The 20,906-nt window shown below is 51.0% G+C and overlaps 3 protein-coding genes across 7 annotated transcripts in view; 2 read left to right on the forward strand and 1 right to left on the reverse strand.

The window, feature by feature from the left end:
* Positions 1-16,920, forward strand: part of IP6K1 (inositol hexakisphosphate kinase 1) — a 62,280-nt gene extending 45,360 nt beyond the window's left edge. For 3 of the 4 annotated variants that reach the window (XM_087867046.1, XM_087867045.1, XM_045807156.2), the window contains 4 exons: positions 6,132-6,342; positions 10,711-10,892; positions 12,950-13,125; positions 13,487-16,920. In XM_087867046.1, the coding sequence (XP_087723172.1) occupies positions 6,132-6,342; positions 10,711-10,892; positions 12,950-13,125; positions 13,487-14,020 (1,103 nt within the window). In that variant the 3' untranslated portion in view covers positions 14,021-16,920. The remainder of the gene's footprint in view (positions 1-6,131; positions 6,343-10,710; positions 10,893-12,949; positions 13,126-13,486) is intronic. The other variant, XM_087867047.1, reaches the window with a different exon arrangement.
* A 319-nt stretch (positions 16,921-17,239) lies between these two features.
* Positions 17,240-19,762, forward strand: GMPPB (GDP-mannose pyrophosphorylase B). The gene is made up of 10 exons (XM_045807157.2): positions 17,240-17,408; positions 17,524-17,657; positions 17,791-17,871; positions 17,963-18,011; positions 18,152-18,294; positions 18,508-18,666; positions 18,751-18,829; positions 18,904-19,031; positions 19,119-19,301; positions 19,382-19,762. The coding sequence occupies exons 2-10, from the start codon at positions 17,529-17,531 to the stop codon at positions 19,511-19,513; spliced, it is 1,083 nt and encodes a 360-aa protein (XP_045663113.1). The 5' UTR covers positions 17,240-17,408; positions 17,524-17,528; the 3' UTR covers positions 19,514-19,762.
* Positions 19,732-20,906, reverse strand: part of RNF123 (ring finger protein 123) — a 28,305-nt gene continuing 27,130 nt past the window's right edge. For both annotated transcript variants that reach the window (XM_045807146.2, XM_087867040.1), the window contains exons 36-39: positions 20,595-20,737; positions 20,370-20,464; positions 20,150-20,235; positions 19,732-20,068 (exon numbers count right to left, since the gene is read on the reverse strand). In XM_045807146.2, the coding sequence (XP_045663102.2) occupies positions 19,945-20,068; positions 20,150-20,235; positions 20,370-20,464; positions 20,595-20,737 (448 nt within the window). In that variant the 3' untranslated portion in view covers positions 19,732-19,944. The remainder of the gene's footprint in view (positions 20,069-20,149; positions 20,236-20,369; positions 20,465-20,594; positions 20,738-20,906) is intronic.

Below are 20,906 nucleotides of genomic sequence, written 5' to 3' on the forward strand. Positions count from 1 at the left end.
CTTGTGCACTTGTGACATATACCCCGCATCATTTTTGACTACTTCTTTACTTTCAGTTACCACAGGATGCTGCAGGCTCATATTTTGTTTTTCCTGCCCTGATTCAGGAACCAACCATTTCACCAGGGAGCTTTGCTTCCTTTTATTGTAGGAATGGTATTTAGAAAAACAAGATCTTGACACTAGATAGGCTGATTGCTACTGGAGTATCATTGTTTTTAGGCCCTTTCAGCAGACAGGTCTAGAAAATACCTGTATAAATACAAACCCACACAAACACACATACCTCTTTATTGCCAGGAGCACAGGTGTTTTTTAAAACTCAGCCAAGCTAAAGAAAAATGCCAATGATATTCTGTGTTTTGGCAGCGAGTTTGAAGAGGGATTTTTATTTAGTATGACCAGCTGCAGTCATCTGGTGTTACTGCATATGGTACTAAACGTGAAGTTCTAGGCTTCTGTATCCTTACGCAGAACTTTCCCTCATTCATTAACCATGTATGTATGTATGTATGTATGTATGTATTTATTTATTTATTTATAAAGATTTTATTTATTTATTTGACAGAGACAGAGACAGCCAGCGAGAGAGGGAACACAAGCAGGGGGAGTGGGAGAGGAAGAAGCAGGCCCATAGCGGGGGAGCCTGATGTGGGGCTCGATCCCAGAACGCCGGGATCACGCCCTGAGCCGAAGGCAGACGCCCAGCCGCTGTGCCACCGAGGCGCCCCTAACCATGTATTTATTAAGCATCTACTAGATGCCAGGCTCCGTGCTCATTAATGTAAAAGACAAAATACCATACCTTCAGGGAGCTTACATGCTAATGGGAGAAAGAGTAAATAAACATATAGACAAAACAGTTTATAGATTTTGATAAGTGCTGTGAAAAAACTAAGTATGGTTCTATAATTAGAAATAATAAGGCTTCCAGAACAGAACACTTGAGATAAGATGATCAGGGAAGGAATGTCTGGGAAGACTTGAAGGACTGAAGTGTGGGGAGTAGCTGTGGGCAAAGGGCAGTGGAAAGAAACATTCTGAGCATAAGCAAAAGGTCTGAGGTTAAAAAGAAAATTTAAAAAAAAAGCTTGGGTGTTCTAAGAACTAGTTCCCCTCTTTGTCAGTTAAAAGTTAAGAAACACCCAGTTCAGAAATGGTCAAAGGACTTAAATAAACATTTCTGCAGAGAAGATATGCAAATGTCCAATAGGCACATGAAGCATCATCATTAGTCATTAGGGAACTGCAAATCAAAACCACAATCAGATACCATTCATACCCACAAGGATGGCTATAACAATTAAAAAAAAAAAAAACGTTGGCAAGGATGTGGAGAAATAGGAACATTGCCAGTAAGAATGTCAAACAGTGCAGTCACTACAGAAAACAGTTTGGTGGTTCCTCAAAAAGTTAAACAGGGGGTGCCTGGGTGGCTTAGTTGGTTAAGTGTCTGCCTTCGGCTCAGGTCATGATCTCAGGGTTCTGGGATCGAGCCCCACGTCGGGCTCTCTGCTCAACGGGGAGCCTGCTTCTCTCTCTCCGTGTGCCTCCCCTGCCCCCTGTCAAATAAATAAATAAAAAATCTTTTAAAAAAATTAAACAGGATTACCATATGATCCAGCAGTTCCACTCTTAGCTATGCACCCAAAAGAATTGAAAACAGGATCTTTAAAACAAAAACAAAAAAACTCTGTCTCTCAAAGAAATAAAATCTTAAAAAAAAAAAAAAAGAATTGAAAAGAGGGACTCAAACAGATGCTTATAAGCTAATATTCACAGCAGCATTATTCACAACAGCCCAAAGTGGGACCAACCCAAGTATCCATCACAGATGAATGGATAAACAAAATGTGATATCTATTCACAATGGAATAGTAGTCAGCCATAAAAAGAAATGAAGTTCTGATACAGGCTATAGCCGGGGTGAATCTTGGAAACATTATGCTAAGTGAAATAAGCCAGACACAAAAGGACAAGAATGATACGATTCCATTTATATGAAATGTCTGCGATAGGCCCATTTGTAGAGACAAAACAGGTTAGAGGGTACCTGGGGTTCAGGTCAGAGAGTAAGGGGAAATTATTATTTAATGGGTATAGACTTTTTCTTTGAGGTGATGAGAAAGTTCTGGAAACAGATAATGATAATCGTATACAACACTGTGAATGTACTTAATGCCACTAATTGTACATTTAAAAATGGTTAAAATAATAAACTTACGTTACATATATTTTTACTATAATTTTTAAGAATATATTTTTAAAAATAACAAAACCTTCGTCAAATGTGATCTTTAGTGTCTATTAGTCTTACCAATGACAAGAAAGTTAGGGCTTATGTCAGATGAACCAAAAGACCATTGATTTTCATTTTCCCATCTGCATTCTACCTGGGTGTGAGTAAATGATATAAAAAATGTCAGAATCAAAAATATTTTTTCCTTAATCTAATGGTTGATTGCTTGGCTCTTTTAATTACCAAGTCTCGTCCACTCTTGGTAGAGCTTCTTCCAGGCCTACGCACAGCACAGCCATTTCTCCCCATAGCAGGTGCGAGGCCCTGTGTCTTCCAGTGGTCTCTCAGGATACTCAAAAGTATGTGCCTCAGGAGAATGAAAGATTTCCATTATAGCTTTAGACAAGCCTATAAGACAGAAATAAAAGAGCTAATCGTAAAGGAGATAATGGTATATTTGACATAAAATTTAAAGCTTACGTTTATCAAAATACACCTTCAAAGAAAATAGGTAAAGATATTTACAAGAAAGATACAACTGACCAAGGATTAGTTTCCAGAATATATAACTATTTCTAAATTAATGCAGATCTGTATGAAAAAGACAATTCAGTAAGAAAATGAGCAGAGATAAGAAAATCAATAAAAACCAAAGACCAAAGGCTGATTTTTTTTTTTTAAGATTTTATTTATTTATTGGACAGAGAGAGACACAGTGAGAGAGGGAACACCAGCGGAGGGAGAGGCAGAGGGACAAGCAGACTCCCCACTGAGCAGGGAGCCTGACGCGGGGCTCGATCCCAGGACCCTGGGATCATGACCTGAGCCGAAGGCAGATGCTTAACGACTGAGCCACCCAGGTGCCCCAAAAGGCTGATTTTTTGAGAATATCTCTAGGTAGGCTGATCAGGAAGAGGAGGATACATTAATGTCTATATCAGAAATGACAGACGTGTTGTCACTAGAGTCTACTGATATTTAAAGGTAAAAGAATATCTTGAAAAACTTTATGCCAGTAACTTCTACAACATAGATGAAAGAGACAGTTTGAATGATACAAACTATGAAAACTCTCAAGAAAAAATGGAGACTCTGAATAGCGCTATCAAGTAAGTTGAGATTGGAGTTTAAAGCATTCTAGTGAAGAAAACTCCAGGCCCACACAGCTTCACTGATGAATTCTACCAAATATTTAAGAAAGAAATACTTAGAGTAGTTCTACAGAAACTGCCAAAAAAATTAAGGAGTATGTCCCAGCTCATTCTGCAAGGCCACTACGGGAAAATAAATGGACCTCATGAATCTAGATGTAAAAATTTTGAATAAAATTTTAGTTGATTGAGTCCAGCAATATTCTAAAAGGACAATATATCATTACCAAGTAGGGTTTATCTGAGTAATGCAGGGTAGGTTTAACATTCAGAGGTTAAATGGGATTTCCATTTTAATAATTTAAAAAAAGAAAAACCATCTATAAGCAGATTCAGAAAAAGCATTTGACAGTGTCCAACATTTATTCTTTTTTTTTTTTTAAGATTTTTTTTATTTGTTTGAGAGAGAGCGAGCTGGGAGAGGGGCAAAAGGAGAGGGAGAAGCAGGCTGCCCACTGAGCAGGGAGCCTGATGTGAGGCTTGATCCCAGGACCCTGGGACCCCCATGATCATGACCCAAGCTGAAGCAGACGCTTAACTGACTGAGCCACCCAGGAGCCCTTCCAACATCCATTCTTGCTTGATAATACGAGAGCAGCAAACTAGGAATAGGACAGTTCCTCAGCCTGACTGAGGGCATCTATGAAAAACCTCCAGTCAGTATCATAACGACAAAACCATTGCTTTGCCCCCTAAGATCAGGAGTGAGGCTGTCCACTTCTAGTCAACATTTTACTGGAGGTTCTGGCCACTGTGGTTAGGCCAGATGGTGAAATAATAAAATGCATTCCAATTGGAGAGGAAGAAGTAGAACTGTATTTACAGCCTACATAGAGTTTTGTCTCAGTCAGGTGTTAGAGCAGAATGAAGTTCTGCAAAGGACTCAGAATTGACCTCCTGAACACCCTTTCTTAGAAAGTTACTTGAAGATGTCTTCCACCCGAGTAAGGAGTAAACCAAGAGTGGGGAGAAGTAGAAGACCACAGAAGGAGCGACCCTCACCCTGGTCAGCATGACAGCTGTGTGGCAGGCCTCGGCCTCTAGGTCAGAGCACGAGGGGCAGGCCAGGAGACCGAGAAGATTGCAGACCAGAGGGCATTCAGGCCAGAGCAGTTAAAGTGCGAGTGAAGACAAAGAGGAGGTTACAGAGGTGAATACCTGCAGGAGAGGCAGCCATCTCTGTAAAGCAGCCCGGGTGCAGGGGTGAGGCCTCCTGAAGTGCAGCTTACATTGAGCAGTGTAGTGGGAATGTAAGAAAAAAGAATCAATTTCGTGTTTCAGGAATTTTTTCTAAAAGGGCCCAGGGAGTGAGGCAGTGCCTATCTGGAGAAGGAAATGGGCCAAAGAGAGGGATATTCTTGGTCTGGCGTATTGACTTATTTATAAATGCTTCTCACTTATGTTCAGATTATAGAGCCAATTTTGTTCACAAAGTGTGAAAGGAGAAAAGTAGCTGACAGAAGGTTGGATGTGGAAGTTAGATGATGGGCAGCCTGGACTTTTTTTTTTTTTTTTTTTAAGATTTTATTTATTTATTTGACAGGGAGAGAGGGAACACAAGCCAGGGGAGTGTGAGAGGGAGAAGCAGGCTTCCCGCCGAGCAGGGAGCCCAGTACAGGGCTGGAGCCCAGTACAGGGCTCGATCCCAGGACGCTGGGATCATGACCCAAGCCAAAGGCAGACGCTTAACAGCTGAGCCACCCAGGTGCCCCTGTCTTTTTCTTATTTTAATTAATTAATTATTTATTTATATGAGAGAGAATACCAGTGGGATGGAGGAGGAGTGCGAGAGGGACAAGCAGACTCCCTGCTGGGTGGGGAGCCCAATGTGGGGCTCAGTCCCAGGACCCCGATACCATAACCTGATCTGAAGTCAGATGCTTAACCGACTGAGCCACCCAGGTGCCCGTGGGCTTCGCTTTGCTTCTTTTCTCCTTTTTTTCTTTTCTTTTCTCTTTTTTTTTTCTTTTTCTCTTTTCTTTTTTCCTTCCTTCCTCCCTCCCCTCCCCTCTCCTCCCCTCCAATTCCTTTCTTCCTTTTTCTTTCTTTTTCTTCCTTTCTTTCCTTTCTTTCAAAAGAAAACCCCTTGGGCTAGGTTTATAGGTATTGTGTTTTAACTCCTTTGGTAACGATTCAGAACAAACTACAAACAACTTGTTTGATAAAAAATGGACACAATAAACTGTTTTGCCTGAGTATAGCACGACGAATAGAAAGGTGTCTCGGCTTAGGAATGCCGGTGGTTTGGTGAGGCAGAAGTTCTCTCTGGTGAGGTTAGACTAGCCTGATGCTCCGTGTGGGCAGACAACTTATTTTGGGGACTGTTTTGCAGGGAGAAGTCTTAATGTCTCTCCAGGTGGCACTGCCAGGCAGAAGGAAACAGATCGAGACGACATAGGCAATGGCAGTATCATTAAATAAGGAGAGGGTTAAGTCCTGTCAGGTGTGGGTGTCTCCAGTGCACACAGTTCTGAATGGTACAGAAGTCAGTCATTGGAAGGGCCGGGGCTAGAGAAGGGAGCAGGAAATCCATACATATCAAAGGTTAAGTAGCAGACTTTGAGTTGGGGTGAGTGGTCAGCTGTGTTCTGGAAAGGTGTCTGTTGGTCATTGTTCCTACATTGATCTTCAGTTGGTTCAGGGCAGGTGACACGCTGTGGAACAGCAAGTCCCAGCGGTCTGTGCTGCGCAGACCCAGCCTGTTGGGGCATTTGTTGACTAGCTGCCTTTTTTTTCAACAGGCGTGGTGTCTGTCTGTTTTGAGGGAGACAGTGATGGTTACATCAACTTGGTGGCCTACCCTTACGTGGAAAGTGAGACTGTGGAGCAGGATGACACACCAGAGCGGGAGCAGCCTCGGCGCAAACACTCCCGCCGAAGCCTGCACCGGTCAGGCAGTGGCAGTGACCACAAGGAGGAGAAAGCCAGCCTGTCCCTTGAAACCTCTGAGAGGTAAGGGGGTGGTGCACAGGGCTGAGGGGGCACGTCTGGTCCTGGCAGCACAAACACTCACGGCATCTCTAGAGTCCTGACACACCCTGGAGAAGTAGGGCTCAAGGTTGGGGGAAGGTGCCTGGTGTTCCTTGGCCACCCACCTGTGCGTGTCACATCACCCCAGTGACGCCGCCTTCTAAGGATGGATGGAGCCGGTCAAGAGAGAGTGAAGCTGTCTCAGTCCTTCGAAGGCAGGGGCTCTCTGGGCCCTCTGTGTTCTCCAGCTTTGTTATGTCTCACATGTGCGGTCGAAATGCCTTGGTCCACGGTGAGGTCCCGTCTGCTCTCTGAGCTGTAAGATTGCCTGAGAGCGGTGAGAAGCCATCCACGCTAGTGTTCTTTAAGGGTTCTGAAAGAGGTTCTTTGACCTCTCTGAGACTCTGAGATCAGCTCCTAACCCTTTCCCTGCACCTAAAATTTAGTTTATTGCATTGGAAATGATTTTTCTTGTAGATTAGGGAAATACAAAGAATTATGTTTCTTGATATTTTATGCAAAAAATGTGAACTGTGCTAGGGCGGCCGTCATCAAAAGGACAGGCAGTAAAAGTGCTGATGGAAATTAGAGAAATTGGAACCCTCCCGAATTGCTGAGGGGAATGTAAAATAGTGCAGCCACCCTGGAACACAGTTACTGTCAGTTCCTTAGAAAGTTAAACCCATCAATTCCACTCCTGGGAGTAGCAGCCTATACCAAGAGAATTGAAAAAATACATTCAGACGCAAAACTTGCAAAGAAACGTTCATAGTAACATTACTCCTGACAGTCAAACGATGGAAGTAACCCGAGTGTCCATCAGCTGGTGACTGAACAAAAGCTGGGTAGTGTTCAGCGATAAAAAGGAACGGTGCACTCACACGAGCCGCAGTGGGGATGAACCTTGGAAACCTGTGCTAAGTGAAAGAAGTCAGTCACAAAAAACCACATATTATGGGATTCCATTTATAGAAAATGTTCAGAATAGGCAAATGCATGAGACAGAAAGCAGGTTAGTGGGTGCCAGACACTGAGGGCGAGAGGAGGATAGGAAGTGACTACTAATGGTGATGGTGTTTGTTTTGGGGGTAATGAAATGTCCTAAAAATTAGATAGTGGTGATATTTTATAACCTTGTAAGTACATATTTTTTAAAACCCACTGAATTATTTTTAAAAAATTAAAAGTAATGTGAGCTTCCTAGAAGAAAGCGGAATCAAAATTTTATGATTAGATTACGTACTGAATTTCAGGGCATCTAGCTGGCTTAGTCGGTGGAGTATGTGACTCTTGATCTTGGGATTGTGAGCTCGAGCCCCATGTTGGGTATAGAGATTACTTAAAAAAAATTGTTTTTTTGGAAGTATACTATTTCGCTCAAAAATAAGTTTCAGTGCATAAGATCTGTGACTCAACTTAGTTGGATTTGGGACTTTTCTTAGATGTGGCAGCACATAGGGGCGCCTGGGTGGCTCAGTCATTAAGCATCTGCCTTTGGCTCAGAGCGTGATCCCAGAGTCCTGGGATCGAGCCCCGCATCAGGCTCCCCCGCTGCAAGCCTGCTTCTTCCTCTCCCACTCCCCCTGCTTGTGTTCCCTCTCTCGCTGGCTGTCTCTCCCTCTGTCAAATAAATAAATAAAATCTTAAAAAAAAAAAAAAAAAAAGATGTGGCAGCACATAGTTTGACATCAGATCACAAGCTGCTCACCCTGGCTCCTGAAGCTGTGAGCCCAGGGCCTTCCAGCTCTCAGCGTTCCCATCGATGGAAGAGGACACGTCGTGTGGAGGAGCACAGAACCCCATGGGACTCTGGCTGAGTGTGTGATGTGTCCTCTCCCGTGTCTTCAGTCAGGGGCCCTCTCTAGCCAGATCTGCATCTCTGATGCAAGGAGAGGCCTTCACATCCATTTCTTAGTAAGGAAGGTCTCCAGATGTTAAGTATTATTGTGGAAAATAGACTCCAGTCTGCAGAAGCACTTCTTCAGGGCTTCCTTGTCATTCCCCAAGGGGCTTCCTCTTCACTGATGATCGTGGGACCTAAGCTTAGTGACAAGGAATGTTCCCCAAGTCCTCAAGCCCATAGCTGGCATTAATGCCTTTCTCTCAATAGCTCTTTAGAGTGGGCTTTCTTTTGTTCTCCAAAGATACAGAAGTTGCTTCGTGAATCATCTGTTGAAAAGCCGGTGTACACAGAATAACATCAAAGTCTGCCTGTATCTGAGTTCAGGGCTCTGCTCTGGAAGTGACAGCTCTGTCTGCAGTCCCCAGACCTCTGTTGGGCCTGTTCGCAGAGGCTGTACGTTACCCCCAGGAGTGGAGCTTACTTTTCACCAGGGCCAGCTACAGCACCAAGGGTGATGCCAAGAGGCACGGGTTCCCCATGTAGGCACAGAGAACTTTATTTGGGTTTACTTGGTGGATGAGTAAACCTCGTTTCTTTTCTTTTCTCTTCTTTTTTTTTTCTTTTCTCTTTTCTTCTCTTTTCTTTTTTTTAAAGATTTATTTGTCAGAGAGAGAGAGAAAGTGAGCACAAGCTGGGGGAGCAGCAGGCAGAGGCAGAGGGAGAAGCAGGCTTCCCGCCGAGCAGGGAGCCCGATGCAGGGCTCAATCCCAGGACCCTAGGACCATGACCTGAGCTGAAGGCAGCTGCTTAACCGACTGAGCCACCCAGGTGGTCCTGCATTCCTTTTTATTTTTATTTATTTTTAAAAATTTTATTTATTTATTTGACAGAGAGAGGGGGGCGCCCAAGCAGGGGGAGCAGCAGGTAGAGGCAGATGGAGAAGCAGGCTCCCCGCTGAGCAGGGAGCCCGATACCCAGACTCCATCCCAGGACCCTGGGATCATGACCTGAGCCGAAGGCAGACGCTTAATCGACTGAGCCACCCAGGCATTCCAACCTGGTTGTTTCTTAAAGGGGATCACAAAAAAGGCATCCATGAATAGCCTTAGCCGTGTCCTCCCCAGAAGAACGTGAGAGTCTCGTCATGCTGAGAGGCATTGGTGGCTCGTCTGCTTCTAGTTAGAGGGAGTGGGAATGTCTGCCTGTGTCTCTGAGCCACTTCACCCAGCCTGCGTAGCCACCTGTGGGCGGTGTCCGCATTTCCAGGACACACGAGGCCTGGTGGTTAGCTCAGCTCTGCGTGACGTAGCGTGTGCACAGTCGCAGGAGAGGACGATGGCATAATGGCATTTGATGTCGCTGCAGGTTTGCTCTGCCGTTTCCCGGGCACGTGGCTACGCAGGCAGACATACAGTGGCAGCACGTGCTTTCTTGAGATCTTACTAAAAATTCAGTTGTAGATGTGGACACGAACAGGATAGTCACCCATGTTCTTAACAGTGGCAGCCATGCTCCACCCTGTGTTTATTAAGTGTAAAACTGTACATTCATCGGTTTTTATATTTTTTTAAATTGTAAAGTACATCTATCAGTTTATCATTTTCGCCTTTTCTCGGTGTCTAGTTTAGTTGTATTAAATACATGCACACTGTTGTGCAGACCTCACTACTGTCCATTTCCAGAACTTTTCATCTCCAGCAGCAGCTCCGTACCTGTGGGGTCGCTCTCCGTTCACCTCGCCCGTCCCTGGCAGCCGCTGTTCTATTTTCTGTTTCTGTGAATGTGCACTTACCTCACACGAGTGGAATCCCACAGCATTTCTCCTTTTATGTCTGGCTTATTTCACTTAGCGGGATGTTTTCAGGGTTCATCCAGGTTGTGGCCTGTGTCAGAATGCCCTCCCTTTGTGTTGCTTAGTGCGGCTGCACGGTACGGGTGCGGCACGTTTTGTGTCTCCACTCATGCTCTGATGGGCACTTGGGTTGTTTCCACCCCTCGTTTCTTGTACTGCTGCTGGGAACAGAGTGTCACGTTTCTGTGTGAGTTCCTGTCTTCAGTTCTTTCAGGTGCATACCTGGGAGTGGAATTGCTGGATCATGTGATGATTCTACGTGTAACGTTTTGAGGAACCACCAGACTTTGTCACCGCGGCCGCAGCGTTTTGCGTTCCCCCCGCAGTGCACAGGGCTCCAGTCCCTGGACGTCCTCTGCGCGCTCGCTGCAGCCGATGTTTATAATAGCCTTCCTAGCGGGTCGGGAGCGCTATCTTCAGCACATAATTTGATGCCAAGAGTTATTTTTGAGACAGTTTTCAGAGACACAAGTATAAACACTACTTATGACTCACTTTTGTGCACTCATGCATCTGGGGCCCTGTGCCACCGTCAGCAGGGGCCGTGGGTGGTAGATGAGACCCAACAGAGGCGCCTCCTTCACCCTGTGCACTGGGAGCCCAGAGGCTGTCTTGACTGAGCCCCTCAGCAATGTGTCCTGTTCTTCCTTCTTAGCTCCCAGGAGGCAAAGAGCCCGAAGGTGGAGCTCCACAGCCACTCAGACGTCCCTTTCCAGATGCTGGACAGCAACAGCGGTCTGAGTTCCGAGAAGATCAGCCACAACCCCTGGAGTCTGCGCTGTCACAAGCAGCAGCTGAGCCGCATGCGCTCCGAGTCCAAGGACCGCAAGCTCTACAGTATCCTTGTTACTGCGCCTTCAGCGGTGCCCCTGCTGGGACCACGGGCTGGTCTTGTGTCAGGACACCTTCTAGCACCGTGTCCGAGGCCGTCTCTGTCCAGGAGCCCCACTTGCTCTCCTCTCCCTTTTTCATAGGCTCTTTGTCCTTCTTTGTTTTATTGACTCGGTTTTTTCTGCCTTTCGGGACTGGTAAGCCTGAAGCTTAAATTTGGCAGTTCGGAAGGGTGCTGTCCGGTAGAACCTTCTGGGACAGTGGAGGTATGTGTATCTGCAGTTAGTGTGGTAGCCACTGACCACACCGAGTAACTGAAACGTGCTTGCCGTGACTGAGTTACAGAATTTTACATTTATTTAAATTGCCAGATGTGCCTAGTGATTACTGTATTTATCGGTGCATGTCTAGAATCAGGCGTCTGCGTGTGTGTGCGTGTGCACACATACATTTCTCCCCTCCCAGAAGACAGTCATTACAAAGTGATATGTGGGGGTTTTTTGTCCAAGAGAAACACCATACCTGAACAACGTATAATAAGTAGTCCTTAAGATGGTAAAAGTAAAAAAAGTATTGTAAAATGGGAATCCTGATGATCGTTTAGTGTCTGAAGCAATAGCCTGCGAGTAACTAATACTTACTGAGAAAGTGAGGAGACATGTGCTGAGCCCTATCTGTTTACTCAGTTTGCGGAACAGTCTCTTGAGGGAGGAAGTGTTCGTGATGCCTGCGTGTAGATGAGGAGATGGAGGCGCGAGGGGGTTAAGTGCTGTGCCCAGGCCCGTGAGTGGCCAAGGCAGGATTCAAGAGCCCATGCTCTCCGGCACTGTGAGGTGTTTCTGCCGCCCTTTTTAAGTTTTATTGCCATTTGTTTATAGGTTATAGCAGGTGATGAAATTAATTAAAGGCCAAATTTAATGGTTTTCTGTAAGCTATTCTTTAAAGAAGTAGGCAGTGTCAGTACGTGCATTGTCAAGCGATGCCAAGTATCTTACCATCCAAGATCATGGGATTGCTTCCTCGTCCCCCAGTACGAAATTGAGGTCCAGACTGTGGGCCCCGATGACTTTTGACAGGCGTGACAAGCCTATACCTTTATCCAGGATGGTTGCAGCCAGTAGATGTAAACGAGGACATGGGTATAAATGCCAGCTGGCCGGGACTATAGAGGCATTTTAAGGAGAAGCTTCTAGAAGTACCAAGGGATAGGTTTAAATATGTAGTCTACTGGTTTGAAGTTTAGTCAGAAAAAGGCAGGATAGAAGTTTAAATCTACCTTTTTCTAAGATTCCCATTCGGGAATGGTAAACCTGATTTCTCATGTGTGTAGTAGTGCTGCAGAGATGTCTTCCTTATTTCTTTTAGGCTTGAGTAGGGCCTCGGTTAACGAATGGTGCCAGGGATGTATGCGAATCTGCCAGATCTTCTTCAGTTTGTGTATGCCTACAGGACAGAATAAAATAGAATAAAATAAAAATGATGGCATTAGCAGATTTATATACACACACACACACATATCGCGGAAAATTTTTCAGCCATAAAAAGGAATGAAATTTTGTCACATGCTACATACAAATTGGATAAAACTTGAAAACATTTGCTAAGAGAAACGGCCAGACACCAAAGGACAAATAGGAAGCGTCTAGAATAGTCATAGAGACAGAAACTAGAATGGTCGTTACTGGGGGTGGGGGCGTGAAGAGGCATGGGAGTTAGTGTGAGGCGGGTGCCGTGTCTGGTTTTTGTTTGGGAAGGAGGAAGAGTTCTGGAGGTGGGTGGTGATGGCGGTGGCACAGTTACTTGAACGTACTCAGTGCCACGGAGCTGCACAGTTCAACGTAGTGAAAATGGCCAATCTTATGTTACGTGTATTTTGCTACAATAAAAAAAAGTTTGAAAAGAATGAGTAAGCCGGTGGTGTGACATCTACTTTCGAGAGTTTGTAAGGTGAATACAGATCACATTAGAAGAGAACGCCCCCCTTTTATAGCAAAACGTGGTTGTGGTTTCCTGGCTGGGGCTGATGGTGAGTGTGGCTGTTACTCTCCTTGACCACGGCCCAGAGTTCCTCTTGCTCGAGAACGTGGTGCACCACTTCAAGTACCCCTGCGTGCTGGACCTGAAGATGGGCACCCGGCAGCACGGGGATGACGCGTCCGCGGAGAAGGCGGCCCGGCAGATGAGGAAGTGCGAGCAGAGTACGTCAGCTACACTGGGTGTCAGGGTCTGTGGCATGCAGGTGAGTTGCCCCTGGTGAGAGCCTCGCTGCTGCTGCCCGCGTGTTTTGGGTGGCCCATGTACCTGCCGGCTCCCCCTGCCAGGTGTCCTCCGGGCCCACAGTGGTCCAGAATCTCCTCTGAGAGGGTGAGTCCCCCACAGGGTGCCGAGCGCGTCCTCATAGGTATGTTCCCTGAGCCCTCCTGGCCTTACCGGTGACCTTAGTCCGGGCTGCAGATCCAGAGCCTCTGTGAGAGCCTGTTGCCTTGACATCGGGATGAGTCAAGCTGGCCGGGAGTACTTCCCAGACGGTGCCTGCCCAGGGCACTTGAAGGTCATCCGACCTCCCCGGTGCTCACCCGCTCTGTCTCCTGGGCTTTCAGGTGTACCAGCTGGACACAGGGCATTACCTCTGCAGGAACAAGTACTATGGCCGTGGGCTCTCCATTGAAGGCTTCCGCAACGCCCTCTATCAGTACCTGCACAACGGTCTGGACCTGAGGCGTGACCTTTTTGAGCCCATCCTGAGCAAACTGCGGGGCCTGAAAGCTGTGCTGGAGCGGCAGGCCTCCTACCGCTTCTACTCCAGCTCCCTGCTTGTCATCTACGACGGCAGGGAGTGCCGGGCAGAGTCCTTCCTGGACCGCCGGGCCGAGATGCGTCTCAAGCACCTGGATACGGGGCTCCCTGAGGGGGCGCCGCCCTGTGGCCCTAGCACCAGCCCCAGTAGCACCAGCCCCGAGGCCGGCCCCTCCTCTCCACCCAAGGTGGATGTCCGCATGATCGACTTTGCACACAGCACGTTCAAGGGCTTCCGGGATGACCCCACCGTGCATGACGGGCCGGACCGAGGCTATGTGTTCGGCCTAGAGAACCTCATCAGCATCATGGAACAGATGCGGGACGAGAACCAGTAGGCCCGGCCCTGGGCCCCCAGAACCCCTTCCTCTCCACCCGCAGGCAGGGACCATTGCTCTGACTGAACTCGCCGTGAGGACACACAGACTTGCTTTTAAAGGGTTATATTTCTCTTTGGTGTAAACTAAAAGAAATGTTTTTAGCTGTAGCCTGGAATCCATATATATAAAGTGAAGGAGGGCACAACACACATCCTCTCAGCCAGGCTCCTTTAGCTCTACGGCTCTGACTGCTGTGTCCAGGCTGACTTAGGAAGGAAGAGGTGCCCCTGGTGGATGGGCTCGGCGGCAGGGACAGGGTGCCCTTGGACATTGTTTTCTCTTGCCTAGGTCTTTGGTGTCTGTGGCTGCAGGGCCCTGCTGGTTTTAAGGTGAAGCCCTGGGCTGGTGCAAGGCCCCTCTGTGCTCACTCATCCCTTGTTCCTCACCAGTAGAGGATTGGGTGCCCATCTGTTGGGGGACTTTCTCGTCTGGTGGCGTGGGCATCAGCCAGCTCTTTAACACATGCCCCCTGGGTACCACAGGGCCGGTCGTACATCGCTGGACCCGTCCTTCTTGGTTCTGAACTTGGCATGAGGCTAGATTCATGACTGGGGTCCTGGTCACTCTTTGGCACCTGAACTTGCTGCTCTTTCTGCCTGCACAGCCCAGCCAGCCTTTCTTACCGAGATCCCTTGCCTGAGGAGGCCACTCCTTCTTGCCGCACTGAAGGGGTCCCTGTTCTGTTGCTGAGGAGAGTCAGTGTCCCAGCAGGCCTCAGGGCCTCTGGTGACTCTGGCCTAGACAGTATTTGCGGTTCTTGTGTTGTGGGTGGGAGTCTTCTTCCTCTAGCTTGGGCAGCTGTGCTGCCTTTGGATGGGCTGTCCTTCCCAGGGCTCAAGGGCTGTGGTCCGCTCAGGGTGTCACCTTTCCCCAGGCTAAGCTCAAGGCAGCAGCCCATTGTGAGGAGCTCCAGGCTTGTGAGGGAGAGCTTTAGGCTTGTCTGCTCAGAGGGACATTGTTTGGGCCTTGGGTGCAGGTGCCCAGATTCTGCTAATGAGTTTTGTCTCATCAGTCCTGGGATCCATCAGTCTGTCCATTTGTCCATCTGCCAGCCCTTGTCTCTTGGGATCTTTTTCCTGGGCTGTAGCCTTGTTCATTAGTAAATAATTGATTTCTGTCATGCTTTCCTCAGCAAAATATTCTTTCCCATTTCTGAGGTGAGCTTTTGCCCCTGGCCCTGTTGTCAGCAGGTGCTACCTTTTTACAAAGAACTGGTAGCAAATGAATTGTAGGAGATGTTTCCCGGATGGCCCAGCACCTTCTCTGTGGGCCTGGCGTGTAAGCCCTGCTCAGCGCTGACAGTGGTACAGTGGAGGCCCAAGGGGTGACCTTTCTGGTGGTTTTAATCATTTTTGCCACCAGCCCTTAATGGCACAGAGACCTGCCACCTCGGACATGTGGCCAGGAGGTGACATTGCACTCACCTAGTCATTGCCAAGGTTAGTGCCCTCATCTCTGAGCCTAGGGCCACTGTTACTGTCACTTTTGGCGTGTCCTTATTTGGGCATTAAAGGTAAGCCTGCCAGCCTGTCTGAGAGGCCTTGGGACTTGTGGACTACTTTCCTAGTCCTTAGAGATGCAGCTTCACACATTTTAATCGGGCTCCTTGATGGACCCCATCTCTCTTGGCCCTCTGATCCTGGTGCCAGTGGTGGGCAGGTTCCCATTCCTTGGGGCTGGGAGGGACAGCTTGCCTGTTTCTGGTCAGTGAGGACCATCTTTCCTGTCCCATTCTGTGGCTTCAGCCATAGGGGTAGTAGCTCTTCGTTAGTGTAGACCGTCATTTCCTGGCAGGGCAGAGGCTAAGGCAAAGAGTCAGGGGCCCCTTGGGGCCCCCTTTAGTTGAACCTCTCCAGCCTGGGGATGTGCTGTGCCTCCTGAGTTCCTATATTTTGGGAGCAGATGCTGCCCCGTTCTGCTCTTCATAGTGAGAGACTGTACCCACTATCTTCAGTGTTTTCCTGGCACTAAAAAGAGCAGAAGGGCCTGGGATTTGCTGCTGCTCCATCAGGGCAGGACCCCTCTTTTCAGCACTTTTGACACTTGGAGACCCAGCTCTGTTATCTGGTGGATGGTGGTGGGCATGTGTGTGCGCACACATTCTCTGCCTCTACTTTTTCCCTGCTCCTTGCCAGAGAGCCCTGTCCCTGCCAGGCCCTGCCTTCCCAAACCCCAACTTGGGACCAAAGTGCAACGCGGGATCACGGGTTGGGGCGCTCAAGTGACCCCTCTCTCTAGTGCTTCCCTGGGCCAAGTCGACACCAGCCCCCTGGGCTAGGGGGGATGGGACCGGCGGTGCTTAACGAGGAAGGGGACCAGTGTAGCAACTTGCCAGGGACCCAACCCCTCCCTCACATTGGGGCCTGTGCAGTGGGTGTGGGGGTTTCCCCGGGGGCCAAAGGCCTGGGCTAATTCTGTAGCCGCTGCTCACTCGCGCACATCTGGCCACGTGCACACCCCCTAGATGCAGATTGCTTGAAACATTAAAGCTGTTCAATTTGGTTTTGTTTTTGCCGATTTAAAAAAAAAAAAGTTTTAATGAGGAAAAAAAATTGGAGCACCCTGGGAAGGACCTGGTTCCTTTGCTTCTCGGGGAACTGTGAGGCCTCGCCTCTAGGAATCGCTCTCTGCTCTACTTTCCTGGAAGCCGCCTAAACCTGCCCACACCGCCCGAGGCCTGCGCCCCCTTCCACTCTCGGCTCCGGCCGCGGCTGGGCCAGCTGCGTCTCCTCGGGACCTTGCGTGCGGGGGAGGGGTGCTCGGGCCTTGGGCCGGTCGCCCCTTTCTGTACACCTAGCGCTGCCCGCCCCGCTTGTGTCTGAGGTCGTGTATGTCAAAATAAAGCCGCTAGAAACTGAGGTGTGTCCGCTTCTTTGCTGTCCCGCGGCTTCCAGGACACAGGCCCGGCCCGACCGCCGCCCCCCTCCCTCGCGTTCCTCCGCCGTGTCCCGCAAGCCGCTGCCCCGGGGCGGGGCCGGAAGCGGCCGTGCGGCGGCGGACCCCGGCACCCGTAGGGAAGGAAGCCTCGCCCTTGGCGCCAGTTCCGCCTTTGGATCCGCCAATGGTTAGCTGACCCGCCGGCCCGGGGCCCGGTCCCCATGGCAGCCTGGTGCGCTCGGGCTCTCATTGGCTACGTCTTCCGAAGCGCCGCGCGTCAGCGCTCCGACGTCGGCGTCCGTGCCACGTAAACGGCAGCTTATTGGCCGGCTCGGGCTCACGTCACCGCCCGCCTAGGTCCGGCCTGAGTTTGGGGCTAGCCCCCCTCCGTTTGGTGTCGGGTCCTGCCGTGTGGAGCCCCGGGCCGGGCGTCAGGGCGGACTGGGCGGCCAAGGCAGAGCCAGAGTGGGTCAGTCTGGCAGGCGAAGGGCGCGGGGCCGGGCACGGCGGCGGGAGTGCGCGGCAGGCCTCGGCCGGGCGGGCCGGGCCGCGGAGCCTGGGACTCACTCTCCGGCCGCCCGCAGGCGCGATGAAGGCACTGATCTTGGTGGGCGGCTATGGGACGCGTCTGCGGCCGCTGACGCTAAGCATCCCGAAGCCACTGGTGGATTTCTGCAATAAGCCCATCTTGCTGCACCAAGTCGAGGCGCTGGCCGCGGTAAGACCCGGGGTCGGTGTCGCGGTGGGACCCGGCAGGACGAGGGACGGACAGCACTGGGGGGGGGGGGGTCGCGGACGCCCGTGCCTTCCGGCTGAGCCCCTCTGTCGGCCTGCGCTGTTTTGTCCAACAGGCTGGTGTGGACCACGTGATTCTGGCCGTGAGCTACATGTCTCAGGTGCTGGAGAAGGAAATGAAGGCGCAGGAGCAGAGGGTGAGGCTCGGACTTTTGACCTTTTTCTTTGCTCCCCGCGCAACCACCCACCCTGGTGGGAGGAACCTGACAGGCGACTTCTCCCTTCCAGCTGGGAATCCGCATCTCCATGTCCCATGAAGAAGAGCCTCTGGGGACAGGTCAGTAAAGATTCCTGGGGAGGGTTTAGGGCCCGGGAAGGGGTAAGACCCAGACTGGATGGGGTCTACTGAACCTGGATCCAGGGGCTCAGATGCCCCCACAGCCCCCAGGAAGATGGTGACCTGTACTTCTCTCCTAGCTGGGCCCCTGGCGCTTGCCCGTGACCTGCTCTCTGAGACTTCGGACCCTTTCTTCGTCCTCAACAGTGATGTGATCTGCGACTTCCCCTTCCAAGCCATGGTGCAGTTCCACCGGCACCACGGCCAGGAGGGCTCCATCCTGGTAAGGGACTAGATCTTTCTTCTCTGACACTCCTGTCCCTCCATGCCCAGCCTCCTCCACTACCCAGCCTTTAACTGTCCCCTTGTGTTGTGGGTGCAAAGCTGTGCAGTACGTGTCTTTAAGCATTGGGGCACAGCCCCTGAGATTTAGGACAGTATGCATTGTCAAGGCTCAGGCACACCTGGACTGGGCCTGAGGTCCCCCTCCACTCAGGTGACCAAAGTGGAGGAACCCTCTAAGTATGGTGTGGTGGTATGTGAGGCTGACACAGGCCGCATTCACCGGTTCGTGGAGAAGCCGCAGGTGTTCGTGTCCAACAAGATCAACGCAGGAATGTACATCCTGAACCCTGCGGTGCTGCGGCGCATCCAGGTGTGTAGAAGCCGGCTGCTGGGGGGCTGGGGGAGGGCAGGCCCCCTCCCCACAGCCCTGCTCACAAGCTGCCCACTCCCACAGCTGCAGCCTACATCCATTGAGAAGGAGATCTTCCCTGTCATGGCCAAGGAGGGGCAGCTATATGCCATGGAGCTGCAGGGTGAGGCAGGGAGGCCACAGGGTAGGGGTGTGGTGTGGCTGGGCTGAGCCCCCTGATGCATTTTCTCCCAACAGGCTTCTGGATGGACATAGGGCAGCCCAAGGATTTCCTCACAGGCATGTGCCTCTTCCTACAGTCCCTGCGACAGAAGCAGCCTGAGCAGCTGTGCTCAGGCCCCGGCATCGTGGGCAACGTGCTGGTGGTGAGGCCCCTGCCCCACCCGTCACAGATGCCCCTTCTCAGGCTGGGGAGATGGACGGCTCACTCGTATTTTCCCCACTCTCCTTAGGACCCAAGTGCCCGCATCGGCCAGAACTGCAGCATCGGCCCCAACGTGAGCCTTGGTCCCGGTGTGGTGGTGGAGGACGGCGTGTGCATCCGGCGGTGCACAGTGCTGCGAGACGCCCACATCCGGTCCCACTCCTGGCTCGAGTCCTGCATTGTGGGCTGGCGCTGCCGCGTGGGCCAGTGGGTAAGCCTAGGGGCTGGCCGGATGGGGAGGGGGCAGGGAGTGTGCCTGCCTCGCTGACCAGGCCTGCCCCCTCCCCCGAGGTGCGCATGGAGAACGTGACCGTGCTGGGTGAAGACGTCATCGTAAACGACGAGCTCTACCTCAACGGGGCCAGCGTGCTGCCCCACAAGTCTATCGGCGAGTCGGTGCCGGAGCCTCGCATCATAATGTGAGGGGATGCCATGGGGCTGGCTGAGGCCCCATTTCCTCACTGGCAGGGGGAGCCCTGGCGTGACACGTCAGGAGGCCTTGGACTTGCCGTTTATCTGGGAGAACTGGACGAGGCGGAAGCGGCTGGGACACCTGCCCCCTCCTGTGGACATAAGCTGGCAGGATCCTTGCTGGGCATACCCCACAAAGCCCACTCCCTCAAGAAGGGCCGGGCCAGGGCTGTATGGAATAATAATTTAATGCTCACTGTGGCCCTGACTGAAAGTCAAGCTCAGGCACAATTAGGACACGGCTGGGCTCCCGCCAGTGAGATTACACTCAGGCAAGGAGGTTGGACATTGGGGGGGGGGTCGTGGGGAACAGGACAAGAGGAGCTCATAAATAGGGCCCAGCCTGGGTCTGAGTTCAGGGGTGGAGGCTGCCGCCGGGTGGGCTAGGCAGCCGAGGAAGTGGTGGTACTTGCACTGGCCGCCTTCTCCCAGTCCTCTACGGACACGATGGTGGCTTTGCAGAAGAAGCAGTCCTTGTTGTTCATCAGGTGCTGGTTGATGCAGGCTCTACAACGGGAGGGGCGGTGGAGGAGAGCCTGTGTATCCCCGCCGCTTCCCCAGCCTCCTGCACCCGTGGGGCCCACTTACTTGCAGGACTTATGGCCACAGGGCTGGAACACAGCAGAAATGGGGTGAGCATAGCAGATAGGGCAGAGGTCCTCCTCGCTGGTGGGCTGCAGGGAGCAGAGTGCAGGGTGGGTTGGGGTTGGACGCCCAGACAAGTAGACGGAGACTGTGCCTACGTAGTGTGCAGTTGTGCCAACGTGTATGCGGGCGGCGTACAGCTGGCTGCTGTGGCCCCACTCACCAGGGAGGCAGCTGCTGCCTGGGCAGACGCAGAGGTCAGGTGGGCCAGCATCTGTTCCACCTGGGCCAGCTCCTCAGTGCTGATGTAATCTGTGTCTGGGGGGTGGTAGCAGGGGTCAGACCCAATGTGGCCCTGGAACCCAGTGCCTCTGAAGTACAACTTGGGAATTTGCTCTTCTTGATCTAGTCTAGCCCCAGATCCCTGACCCACCCCGGTTCCACTCACAGCTCTGCAGGGAGAAGCGCTTCCGGTCAGGGGCAGGCAGGGCAGTGCCAGGGGCAGGGGGCTCTGGCTGCCCCAGGAGATAACATACAGAGCGGAGCTGGAAGCAGGGATCAGCAAGGAGTACTGACGTGGCTCTCTCTGTCCTAGGTGGGAGAGGGGCAAGGGTAGTCAGAAAGCAGTACCTGCTGGAGGGGCAGGGCTCGTGGGACAGTTCAGCCCACCTTGTTTTCCACCTGCCCCCCTCCGTGTCCCTCATCCTAGATCCCAGTAAGAACTCATACAGCCCGGGTGCCATTTGAAGGGGGTGACCAA

The sequence above is a fragment of the Ursus americanus genome, chromosome 14 (genome assembly GCF_024610735.1).
Source record: "Ursus americanus isolate L20-20 chromosome 14, mUrsAme1.1.p, whole genome shotgun sequence".
Lineage (NCBI taxonomy): Eukaryota > Metazoa > Chordata > Mammalia > Carnivora > Ursidae > Ursus > Ursus americanus.